The sequence below is a fragment of the Chinchilla lanigera genome, unplaced genomic scaffold, assembly GCF_000276665.1.
Source record: "Chinchilla lanigera isolate Chin_1 unplaced genomic scaffold, ChiLan1.0 scaffold00182, whole genome shotgun sequence".
NCBI lineage: Eukaryota > Metazoa > Chordata > Mammalia > Rodentia > Chinchillidae > Chinchilla > Chinchilla lanigera.
This window is the reverse complement of record NW_004955583.1, coordinates 134,816-146,998: the sequence shown is the minus strand read 5'-3', so window position 1 is coordinate 146,998 and position 12,183 is coordinate 134,816. Positions and strand designations below refer to the sequence as shown.

The following is a 12,183-nucleotide window of genomic DNA, read 5'->3' as shown; positions in this document are numbered from 1 at the left end:
GCTGGGATTACAGGCGTGCACCACCACACCTGGCCAGGATCAAGTTTCTAGTGGGGCTTGGTGACTTTCTTCCTCCTCGAAGCCCTCCCTGATGAGTCACATGAAGCTCCCTCTGTCAGGGTGAGAGGTGGTGTGTGCTGTGTGTGTTCCAGTGGGTTTCAGCTACGCAGCATCTGGGTGAGTGTGTGCTATCAACAGTCCCAGTGCGCAGGACAGCTTCAGAGACGAGGGAGGGAGCGGCCTCTCCAGGGCGCCGCTGAGACCTGGGTGACGTAGACGAGGCCCACACTCACCAAAAGTCCGGTGCAGATTCTCTGAAAGAGGAACACATGGAAGTGGGTTCAGCAGAGCACCCAGGAGGGGCCCCTTCTCCTTTGGCTGCTACTTCCTCACTTAGAATTGGTTCCCGCCCGGACGCGAGAGGGAGGGAAGCTGGAGGATTTCACTACTGAGGGAAGGCCGGGGAGACCAGCGGTATTTCCTCTCAGCGCTTGGCTGGTTAGGTTTAAATGTCCAAGGGGAGGGAGCACAAGTGCTGGAAGAGAGGCGGAGGTGGTCTCATTTCAGTTAGAAAAAGACCGCCAAGGGTCAGTGGGGGAGCGGGCCTGGAACTCACCTATTTCTGCTCGAAGTTTCCCTAAAATAGAGAAAGGCAAGATGGTTAGTTCCTGCTCTGGCACTAGAGGGCGCCCCTTCCACTCCGGCACCCTGGCCTTCCTGCGTCTGCCCCTCGCACCGGCAGCATCCTTAGGGGTGTGGGAGGAGCCCTGGATTTGAGACTGCCTTCAGGCTGTGTCCTGGCTAGTTTGGATTAAACAGAAATGAAGGGTGCGGGTGGCCCAGTGAACAGCACCGCCCCGAGGTAGCCTGGGTGTGGCGTCTCCCCGCTGCCCTTCGCTCCTCGTCTGGCATCTTGGTCTCGCTGCTCCTCCCCACTGCCGGCCCCGCCCCGTCCCATCTGAAGGGAGAAACCAGACCCCAGCTGAGCAGGTTTGTGAAGTGGCTCTGTACTAGATTACATAACATGCCCTCTAGTCCTCCCTGCAGTTTAGTTAAGTTTTTTGATTTTGAGATAGGATCTCGCTATGTAGCCCAGGCTGGCTCAAACTCACATTGATCCTCCTGCCTCAGCCTGCTGAGTGCTGGAATTACAAGTGTGAGCCACCACACCTGACTGCAGTTTAGGCGGGGAGAACGTTATCTCTACTTGATATGCAAGGCCCCTGAGGCCAGGAGAAGCAAGAAATGTGCACCGAGTTCAGCGCCTAAAGTGGAATTCAACCTCGGGGTATGTAACTCCACCATTCTGGTTCTTCCTGCTCAGCCCTGACGCTAAAGATCCTTTTCATGGAGACCTAAGCGTCTGGGATGAATTCAAGGCGAGAGAGTAGACCCTGCTGTTTATCCCGCTGACACATGTGCTGCCTCACACGCCCAGCCCTCTTCTTGGTAACAGGTGGGTGAGGGGTGACGGTGCTTGTGCTTTGGCCTTGGGAGAGGAAGTGGGGGCACAAAAGAGCTTCGTCCACAGGCGACCTGAGTGCTCGGCGCCTGGTGGAGAAGACGGAGCAAAGTTTTGAGTGTGTGCTGTGTCAGAGATTTCCCTTCAGAGCCCGCCTTAGACGCCTAGCAGCTCAGACCAGCCTGGCTGCCGCTGCTTAGTTCAGTCCAGGGTCCTGAGTTCTGCGTTAGATTCCTGTCGCCTTGGGTCAGCCGCCTGCCTCCTCCACAGAACCGGGCTGGAGCGCGTCAGACGGCGCCCAGGAGAGGCAAGTCCCTGTTCCTACAGGCAGCTAAGTTAGACAGAAATTAATGTGCAGTGAAATGGGGTCTGGGCTCTCAGGGAAGTCAGCACAAAAGTAGAGACATCAGAACTGTGGCTGGAGGCGCATCTGAGGAAGATCAGGCCTCCAGATAAAGACCCAGTGGCCAGGCCTGCACACCTCTCTAAAGGATAGGCAGTGAATTGGAATTATACTGTGACTGCCCCCCGCCCCCAGCCAGGAATCCAGCTCCTCAGTCGCCCAGGTGGGTGAGCACAGCATCTGGATGCCCCCTTCCCCCAAACACCTCTGTTCTTCCCATGTAGCCTCACCGCATGACCCGCTTCCCTGCCGGATTGCGATCAGCTGTGCAGCAGTGCTTGTAACCCTGCGGGTCGGTGATGGTCTGACCCATGTTGTGTCTACTTCATGCCATATGCATTGCCTCTGACAAAGAGCCTCAGTGGCCACCCACTGGAGACCCTTCCCGCCTCTCAGGGCCTCTCTCAGGAAGCCTTTCCCACTCTTAGCCTCCTTGTCCTTTGGAATTCATTCTTCGATTCCAGGGGACATGAAGTGGGCACATGTGACATCAAGCAGGTTGGGTTACATTTCTCCTGTATCACTGTCACCCACAGGAAGCTTTCAGTAAGTCCCATGCTGCGAGGAAAGGCCCATGGGGGCTGGCTTTTTTTTTTTTTTCTTTGCTACCAGGAATCGAACTCAGGACCTTGCGCTTGCCAGGCAGGCGCTGTGCCGCTGGGCTACATCTCTGGCTGGGGCTGGCATTTTGATCTCTAGTTTTCAAGTATCAGGGATTTTTCATTCTTTTTTTTTTTTTTTGTGCCTGGAATCGAACTCAGGACCTTGCGCTTGCCAGGCAGGCGCTGTGCCGCTGGGCTACATCTCTGGCTGGGGCTGGCATTTTGATCTCTAGTTTTCAAGTATCAGGGATTTTTCATTCTTTTTTTTTTTTTTTGTGCCTGGAATCGAACTCAGGACCTTGCACTTGCCAGGCAGGTGCTTGTGCCACTGAGCTATCTCCCCAGCCCTTAGTTTTCAAGACTGATGGTTTGTTTGGCTAGGTCTCACTTTCAGGGAAACAGTTGTGCAGTTTCTTTATCCTTTGGAGCTCTGAGCTGGAAGCCTCTCAGCAGTGACCCTTAACTGCCCTAACTGTAAGAGGCCAGAGCCTGTTTGGGAAGCAGCCCCTGGCCAGCTCTGCCCCATACCTCTCAGTCTGTGCTGTAGCCAGAGGTAGACGAGGCCCACGGAGATCTGCAGGAGGAGCACGGGCAGCACGGCGATGAGGACCAGCACTCCAGGGCTGACCCAGTAGAAAGGATCTGAAAGGAAGAAGGGCCGGAATTCTCAGCCCCCAGGTTGGCTGGTGCCTGGGGCTCCAGAAGTTGGATTGAATAAAGCAGTGAGGACCGCCAGGGTTCAGAGAAGGTGGCCCTCTCGAAGCAGTGGTTTGTTTCTGGAAAGGGCCTGTGGCTCCCGAGGACAGGTGGCTTCAAGTCCAGACTGTGTATCAGGTCGGGCTTGGGGAATGGAGAGCCGGACAAGGGACTTGGAAATGACCCTCAGGCCACGGGACCCAGGCTGAGGGCAACAATAGCAGCCCCGGGCTAAGCAGGGAAAGTCAATTAAGGCCACGGTAACAGCTAAAGTCAAAAACAACCTGAGCCCAGCACAGCAGCGCACACAGCAATCCCAGCCCAGTGGAGGCCGAGGCAGAAGGTTCACTGAGTTCAAGCAGCCTGGACTACAACCTGTTTCAAACAAACAAACCAACAAACCCGGGTGTGCTAGTATACGCCTGTAATCCCAGCACTCAGGAGACTGAGGCAGGAGGGTCCCCAAGAGTTGAAAATCAGCCTGGGCTACATACATAGTGAGTTCAAACCCAGCCTGAACTACACAGTGATAGCCTGTCTCAAAAAAAAAAAAAGGCTGTGGATGTGGCCCATGGGTTTAATCCCCAGTAATGGGGGTAAAAATTAAGAACTCACCCAGGCAGGCACACCTGTAATTGCAGCACTGGGGAAGCTGAGGCAGGAGGATCCTTGCAATTTCAAGGCCAGACTAGGCTACAAAGTGAATTCAAGACCGGCCTGAACTGCACAGTAAGACCCTGTCTCAGAAAGACCAAAAAAAAGAAGAAAAAAACTCCTCTTGTGGAAGTTTTAAAAGGTGGGACCCATCGGGTTTGGAAATCAGCTTGATTTAGAATAAGGTGGGCAGTGAGGGCTGATGGATGTGTCTCTCTCTGCCCTGCCCGGGGTGGAGGATGTGAACCTAAGAGGTGGAGCCAGTGTAACCTGAGCCAACTTTGAAAGTTTGGTTTTTTCCTGTAGAGGCAGTGGCCTCCTTGGTGCAGGGCATAGACGGCTACCCCACCTCTCCTCACCCCAGGTGAGTGGACAGCATCCTGTCCCCCTGAGGCTGGTACCTGGAGGCAAGAGGTCAGTTTCCTTTCCACAGGGAAGGGAAGGGCAGGCTGGGTCCAGGGAGAGCTGAACCGAGCCCGGACATGTTCCACTGTCCCCTGCTGTCACAGCCCCACACACCTATACACGGTGAGACAGGGATTTGGGTAAGGAGGCCCCGCCACCTCCTTGGAGCTGGTGATGAATACACTGTTTTCATTGTTTATCAAGATAAATGGCCTCCTTTGATTTGGCCAGGGGCCAGCAAATGAACCAGAGGGTACGAGCCCAAGTGGCAGAGGCGGAAATACAAGTCCAGCCTGGGCAACTTAGTGACTTAGGAAGACCCTGTCTCAAAATAAAAAAAGAAGCCAAGCATGTCGGCACAAGCCTGTAATCTCAGCACTCTGGGAGGCTGAGGCAGGAGAAATGTAAATTCAAATCAGGCTGGGCAATTTAGTGATTAAAGGGCACCCTGTCTCAAAACTTAAAATACAAAGTAAAAAAGTTCTGGGGATATAGCTCAATGTGGAGGCCCTGGGTCCAATGCCCCAGCATCACAAACAAAGCCCAGCCCACCAGCTAATTCTTAAAAACTGACCATGCCTAGCAGGGTGTGGTGGTGCATGCCTGTGATCCCAGCACTTGCGAGGCTGAGGTAGGAGGATCACTGCAATTTCAAGGTCAGCCTGGGCTACAGAGAGTTCAAGGCCAAGCTGCACTGCACAGCGAGACCCTGCCTCCAAGCCTTGGTGGTGGTGCACACCTGTAATCCCAGCACTCAGGAGGCTGAGGCAGGAGGATCGTTGTGTGTTCAAGACTGCCTGGGCTAAAAAGTGAGTTCAAGGCCAGGGCTGGGGATATAGCTCAGCGGCACAGTACTAGCCTGGCAAGCTGAGTTCAATTCCTGATACCAAAAAGGCATTGCCAGTTGTGGTGGCACATGCCTGTAATCCCAGCACTCGGGAGGCTGAGGCAGGAGAATCACTGCAAGTTCGAGACCAGCCTGGGATACACAGTGAGCTCAAGGCCAGCCTGAGCTGCATAGCGAGACCCTGTCGCAAAAGGACAAAAAAAACAACCCAACCCTGTCTCAATAAAAACCAAAAACACAAAACCACTCCCTGCTAAAAAAAACAAAAAAAGAAAAGATTAGGGACTACTGATACAATCACGCAAAATGACAAGGAAAAAATAAAAAAAAAGAAAAAAAAAAGATCAGAAACCGCTTACAGAAAGAGGGGACTTTATATCTGAAACACAAAAGCACAGTTGCATTTGTTCCTAAACTCTTCTCCCTTCCGGGTTCCCAGAGTGCCGGGGTGGGGAGGGGGGTGTCAGGAGGCTGTGAGAGTCTTTGTTCAGCCTTCAGGCTGGCAGCGGGGAGGCGGAGGTGGGCGGGGCTCGGAGGAAAACTTTCTCCCCGGAGGCAGGGTTTTCAGGCTTCCTTCCTTCCTTTTGTTTTCTTGTTCGCCTCAGAGTATGTGGAGGAGACAGTTACTGATTTAGAAAGCTGTCACCAGAAAGAGGGAAGTCTGTAGAGGGATGTCCTCCCTGCTAAATTCCTTTTATGGATTGTTTTTCTTTTTTTTTTTTTTCTTTTGGTACTGGGAGTCGAACTCAGGACCTTGCACTTGCCAGGTAGGCGCTTGTGCCACTGAGCTATAACCCCACCCCTCCCTGCTGAATTCTTGGCAGGTAAAAATTACCCAGCAAAACAGCAGCCTAAAAAACGTCCCTTCACGCATAGAGCCACTCCCATGCCTCTGCAGTCTGTCGCTAGAAATAGCGCTTTGTTACCCACACAAAATGCCATCTTCTAATCACCCCGCGCAGACGCAGGGGTCGGCTTAGGTGATGCTTGCAGGGTGCAGGGAGAAGGCCCAGGCTCTCAGAACAGTCCTGTTCTTCAACACAAGCCCCTCCTGCGCCCCTTTACCTTGGCCCACTGCAACATATTGAGACAGTAAATGTCAAACTGCAGCTGGGCATGGTGGTGCACACCTGTAATCCTAGCACGTTGGAGGCTGAGGCAGGAGCATGGCTGTAAGGTCAAAGCCAGCCAGCTCGCCAGGAGTGGTGGCGCACGCCTGTAATCCCAGCACTCGGGAGGCTGAGGCAGGAGGATTGTTGTGAGTTTGAGGCCAGCCTGGGCTACAAAGTGAGCTCAAGACCAGCCTAAACTGCATAGTGAGACCCTGACTCAAAAAGACAAAAAAACACTAAAATCAAAAAACAAAGCCAGCCTGAACTACGTAGTGAAATCCTGTCTCCAAAGAAAAACCCCACAACAAATAAATAAATAAATAAATAAACAAATAAATGCCAATGGAGGGATTCGTTGCAATAGGGTTTGATCACTTGTGATTCTTTAGAATAATGTTCTTCATAACTAATAAACAAAAGAACACCCAAATGAAACCCAGAAGTCTACTTGGACCTTTTTTTTTTTTTCCAGTACCAGGAACTGAACTCACGACCTTGTGCTTGCCAGGCAGGCGCTGTGCCGCTGAGCTAAATCCCCAGCCCCTCTACTTGGATCTTATGTTAATTCTCTTGAGTATGTACAGTCCCCTGTAGCAGCAAAAATAATCAGACACAGATTATTTTGGATGTTGGGTGCCTGCATGTCGCATCTCTACTCTGCCCTCTGTCTAGGAACTGTTCTTCACACCTCTGCTCTGTGCTCACAGATGTACGTTCCGTGTGTGTGTTCTGAGACAGGATCTCCCCATGCCACCTCAGCGGGCCTGCCGCTCTGAGGGCCTGGGTCCAGCTCTGCACCACCTGCCCTGCCGTGGGTTGTAGCGCTGTTTGTTTACTTCTTGGAACCCAGTCTCACTTTGTAGCCCACTCCGACCTTGAACTCACTCTCCTCCTCCTCAGCGTCCTGAGTGCTGGGATTACAAGGGAGCACCGCCACCACCTTCGCTCTCTCTCTCTCTCTCCTTTTCTCAGTACCCAGTATCTTGTTCGTGCTAAGCAAGGGCCCAACCACTGAAATATATAGCCAGACCTTTTAAAAATTTTTATTTTGTGACAGTGTCTCACTAAATTGAGCTCCTCCTTTTGATCCGCCCACCTCTGCCTCCCGAGTAGCTGGAATCACAGACTTCTGCCGCCATGCCTGGCTTACATATACTTCTTTATGAGTGGACAATTATGGGCTCTTCTTTTTTATTCCTTTGCTGAATCACATTTCTATCCTCCCTCCTCTCCTCTCTTACACCAAAGTGATGCATATTAACTTTGTTGTGGGTATTGTTCCATATTTTTCTCTGAATACATATACACCAAATATGTACACACATCCACAAACACGGAGTCATGTGCTTGTTCCCTGTATTCTATAGTTTGCATTTTTATCACTCAGAAATTCCTCAGGAATTGTTTCAAGCCACTTGGTAGAGCTCTAAAGCAATCTTTTTTATGGCTGGGTAATATTCATGGTAGAGATACCCTCGTTCATTCAGCCAGTTCCCTGCTCACGGACATTGACTTTGACTTCTATCTCCTCCCCAATGCCAACAGCGATGCAGCAGATATCCATGAGTTCAGGAGCCCCTGAGTACTGGTTTACACATCCCTATGGCATTGATTCTCAGAAGTGCTTGGGTAGCCAGGCGTGGTGGCACACACCCGTAATCCCAGCACCTGGAAGACTGAGGCAGGAAAATCGGAGAATCGTTGCAAGTTCGAGGCCAGCCTGGGCTGCAAAGTGAGTTCAAGACCAGCCTGAACTGCGTAGCGAGACACTGTCTCAAAAAGAAAAAACAAAGTGCTTGGGTGGAAGACGTCGTCTCGACAGAACGACCGAAGTCTCAAAGCCATGACACCTTGGGTCACCCCGCTCACCTTCCACTCTCAACTCCATTGCTGCCTCCTCTTGGTAGGAATGATCCCGGAAGAAGCAGGTGAAGCCGCCCTCGTCTGCGAACCTGACGTTCCGGATCCTGAGGGTCACCCTCCCCTCCCCGATGGCCTCCTTCAGCAGCTCGGTCCGGCCCCGGTACTCGGGGGCCTGCTCCGTGTCCTGGTCCCTGCCGTGGCGGTACAGGTGGACCACCCTGGAGAACGGGGGCCGGTACCACCCCACCTCCATGCCTGAGGCGTTTCTCCCCGGAGAGATGCGACAGGGCAGCTCCACTGCGTCCCCAACCAGGGCCCGGAGGGGCTGTCCCGGCCCCAGCACCCTGAACTGCCCTGTGGAGACAGAGAGGCCGCGGGTTAGCGGAGGCCTGGGAGCCGGGCGTGTCGCGGGAGGGGCGAGGGCGCTTGAGTTTTAAACTTCCTTCTTTGTTTTTTCAGTACTGGGGATTGTACTCGGGGCCTTCCCACTGAGCTACACTTCGAGGCCCTTTTTAATGTTGTATTTGAGGCAGGGTCTCACTGGGTCACTGAGCTCCCCCAGACAGGACTCAGATTGACCGTCCTCCAGCTCAGCCTCCCGAAGAGCTGAGACGGCAGGCTGGCTCTACCATGCCTGCTTGGATTTAGTGTCTTGAAGTTTAATTTTCCCAGGGGCCTCCCTACGTGGTGTCAGCTCAGTTGATTCCAGTTTTCCACTTAGAGGCTTTACTTGTGTCACGCCGTCCACTTTAACTGCCTCTCCACCTCTGTCCTTCAGCCTGCCCCTTCCCTGGATCCTCCTCTGAGACCTGCCACTCAGAGTGACTATTGCAGGCTTTTTACATTTCCCTTTCTTGTGGTGCTGGGGTTTGAGCTCAAGGCTTTTACACTGAGCTACCTCCCTACTTTTTTTTATTTTTTAAACAGTCCTGCAAAATTGCCAAGTTGCCCATGCTGGGCTTGAATTTGCCATCCTCCTGCCTCAGCTTCCCAGAGTGCTGGATTACAGGTGTGCACCATGCCCAGCTGTTTCAGACTTTATCCTCTTTGTCTTTGTCCTCACTGGAGCCCTGGAGCTGCTGAGCATCACGCTGCTTTTTCCTCCTCAGGGCCAGTTTCTCGAGTGACTCTGGGCTCCTGGGAGGGAAGGTGGTTTCTCCCTTGACCTGGGAAGGTTTCTCTGCGGAGCGCACAGATGTGGCTCTCTGAAGTCGGAACTGTGCCTCTTCTGTTATTTCTCCTCTGTGTGGGGGAACAAAGCTCCCCTCTAACAACTTGTGGGTGTCTGGCTGTGCGGAGCGAGCTCCCCAACATAACAAGATGCTGTAACTCAGCAGACCCTGGCACTGGCTACCCGCAGGCACTGCCAGGCACGTTCCACAGCTCTTTGACCCTGATGGCAACTCTAAGAGGCTGTTCGTGTTTTGTTCCCGCTTGAGAGGTAAAAAGCCAAAGTTATACCAAGTGTAGCCCTCTTGCTTAACATGTGCAAGGCCCTGAAGTCAATCCTAGCACTGAAAAAACAAAGCTTTGTTTGCTTTCTACTCCGTACAGAGCCACAGACTTCAGCCAGGGGGACCGAGTCGGCAGCTCCCGCTTTCGGAAAGCTGTGCAGACCTTTGAGGCTGACTGTAGGAAGTGAGCCCTGGGAAACTGGCCTTTCTGCGCTCCGGTCTCCCGAGGAAAGGAACCAACACATCTTACCTGCATAACTGGATGACAGCTGGGCCAGGAAGAGGGCAAGCAGGCCCCTGGACAGCGAGGCGCTTGATAAACCAGGCATCTCTGTCGTTCCTGGGCCGGAGCCCCACGAGGGGTCAGGCCGAGCAGAGGCCCTCAGGCTGCATGGCCCCTGCCTCCCAAGAACGCTGAAGGGAGGATCTGGGAGGGCACCGCTGCTTGGGCCCTGCCTCCACCCAGCCACTGTCGCAGCTGTGCCAGTTGCAACAGCCCCCGTCACCCTGCCAGGCTTCTACACAAAAGGGCCACACACCACGGGGATGAGCAGGGCTCGCCGTCCCCACCCCTGGAGCAGTGGAGCGGTGGCCGCCTGGTACTGGGCCTTCCTCCTGTCCTGCTCTGGGTGACCCTGGTACCAGCCTTCCTTCCGTCCCCCTCTCGGTCACCCAGCCTAGAGGGGGCGTCTGGGGCTGTTCAGCGGGGTGGAAGCTGCCCCAGGCCCCAGAGACCCCAGCCCACAGCGTCTGTGAGCTCCTGCAATCCCTCTGGGCTGCAGAACTAGCCGCGAGAGTGATTATTGTTAACTCTTCCAAAAAAGTTTTTTTTAATTTAGTTTTCATTCCCTGACCCCACCCCTTGACTTTCTATTTCTCTTGTCTCACAACTGCCAAACTCCTTCCCTGCGGCGGACCCCAGCTTCCCTTCCAATGAAGTGGGCTCTGTGGGTACTTTGCCCCTCACCCCCAGAGGGTGCGTTTGGGGAAGGCGCAGGCAGGTGCCAGGAGTTCGGGTTGGCTGTGCCTAGAGAGGTGAGTGTGGAGGAGCAGGACCCGCAGCTGTCTGTCAACAGAGGCGTCTGGGGACCAGAGCCAGCCTGCGGGGCGCAGCTGCAGCCCGGGCACTGCGCTGGGCTTCCTCAGGGTCACTGGGCAAAGCAAGAGCTGGGCTGAAAGTGAAGGTGTTTCGTGGTGAGGGCGGTGTTGGGACTTGAACCCAGGGCCTTATACATGCTAGGCAAGCCTGTGGCACACGGCCGCCCCAGCCCTGTTCTCAGTCCTTTCCTCCCTCCCTCCCTCCCTTCTTTCCTTTTCCTGCAGTGCTGGAGCTCGAACCCAGGGACACACTTTGCTACAGAGCTGCACCCTCAGCACTTCTTCACTTTTTTATTTATTTTATTTTTGTTGTTTTAAGAGAGGAAAATTTATTTAGCTCACACTTTGTAGAGGTTCCAGGGCATACTCGGCTGGGTCCCAGGCAGGGTGGCGTGGCAGAGGGGCATCCCAGAGGAGAGACAGTTCACGGTGCAGAAGAAGCAAAAGCAACAGGGGACGGATATTTTATTTTGAGGCACAGTCTAAATTGCCCAGGCAGAACTTAAATTTGCCAACCTCCTGGTTTTTTCTCCTCAGTGCCAGGATTGCAGATACGTCCCACGGTGCCCGGCTTCATATTTCCTTTTTTTCTTGAGGCAGGATCTTGCTGTGTAGCCCCGGCTGCCCCTAACGCACAGTGACCCTCCTGCCCGAGCCTCCAAGCGCTGAGGTTACAGGTGTGCGCCACCTCGCCTGGCTGAACAGCATTTCCAAAATAAAAATCAAAACCAAAAATGCAACCACCTTCTTAGGTACGTCCATGTGTCACTGTTCTAACCAGCTTACAGGCATTAACTCACCTAAACATAACTACAGTAGGACAAACGTCAAATGACTGGCATTCTCACTTGTTTTTATTCTTACTTTTAAATTGTCGCCACCCCGCCCCCTTCTTCCCCAGTCACTCTCGTTTACAGATAAGAAGACCTGGGAACAAAAGAGAGAGCAACATGATCCCGCGGCCTTGCCGGGGAGTGGCCCGGGGGCTTTCCGGCACTCATTTCCCTCCTGGGTCTCAGCGCTCTTCCTCCGCTGCCTGGCGTCAAGTGCTGCGCCCCTCCCGCAAGGGGCGATTCCGGGGCTGTGCCCGGACCGCCCCCTGCTCGCCATGGTCTTTGGGCGAAGGTGCTGTGTGAAGGGAAGGGAGGAGGGGCCGCTAACAAGGGAGCCAGCAGGGCTGGCATCATGAGAAATCTGGGGTGCAAACTGGGCGTGGTGGCACACACCAGGGACCCCAGCCTTCAGGAGCCTGAGGCAAGAGGGTCATAAATTCGAGGCCAGCCTGAGTAATTTAGTAATTTACCGAGACTCTTGTTTTAAAAATTTAAAAAGCCAGGCACGGCAGCACATGCCTGTAATCTCAGCACTCAGGAGCCAGAAGCAGGAGGATCTCCAGGAGTCAGGCCAGCGTGCTTCTTAGTGAGACCTCTCAATAAACAAACAAACAGAGCCGGGCGTGGTGGCGTGTGTCTCTAGCATGTCTGTAATCCCAGCACTCGGGAGGCTGAGGCAGAAGGATCGTTTCAAGTTTGAGGCCAGCCTGGGCTACAAAGTGAGTTGAAGATCAGCCTGAACTGCATAGTGAGA

The 12,183-nt window shown here is 53.5% G+C and overlaps 1 protein-coding gene across 4 annotated transcripts in view; it reads right to left on the bottom strand.

Annotated features, from left to right (window-relative positions):
* Window positions 1-10,922, bottom strand: part of Mog (myelin oligodendrocyte glycoprotein) — a 14,521-nt gene extending 3,599 nt beyond the window's left edge. For 3 of the 4 annotated variants that reach the window (XR_001232512.1, XM_005414289.2, XM_005414291.2), the window contains exons 1-5: window positions 9,749-10,921; window positions 8,051-8,398; window positions 2,996-3,109; window positions 617-637; window positions 294-314 (exon numbers count right to left, since the gene is read on the bottom strand). Coding sequence is in view for 3 of the 4 variants with exons in the window: in XM_005414289.2 (XP_005414346.1) it covers window positions 294-314; window positions 617-637; window positions 2,996-3,109; window positions 8,051-8,398; window positions 9,749-9,827 (583 nt within the window). In the remaining variant the exon portion in view is untranslated. Of the gene's footprint in view, window positions 1-293; window positions 315-616; window positions 638-2,995; window positions 3,110-8,050; window positions 8,399-9,748 lie in introns of all 4 variants that reach the window. The other variant, XM_005414290.2, reaches the window with a different exon arrangement.
* Window positions 10,923-12,183: the final 1,261 nt, after the last annotated feature.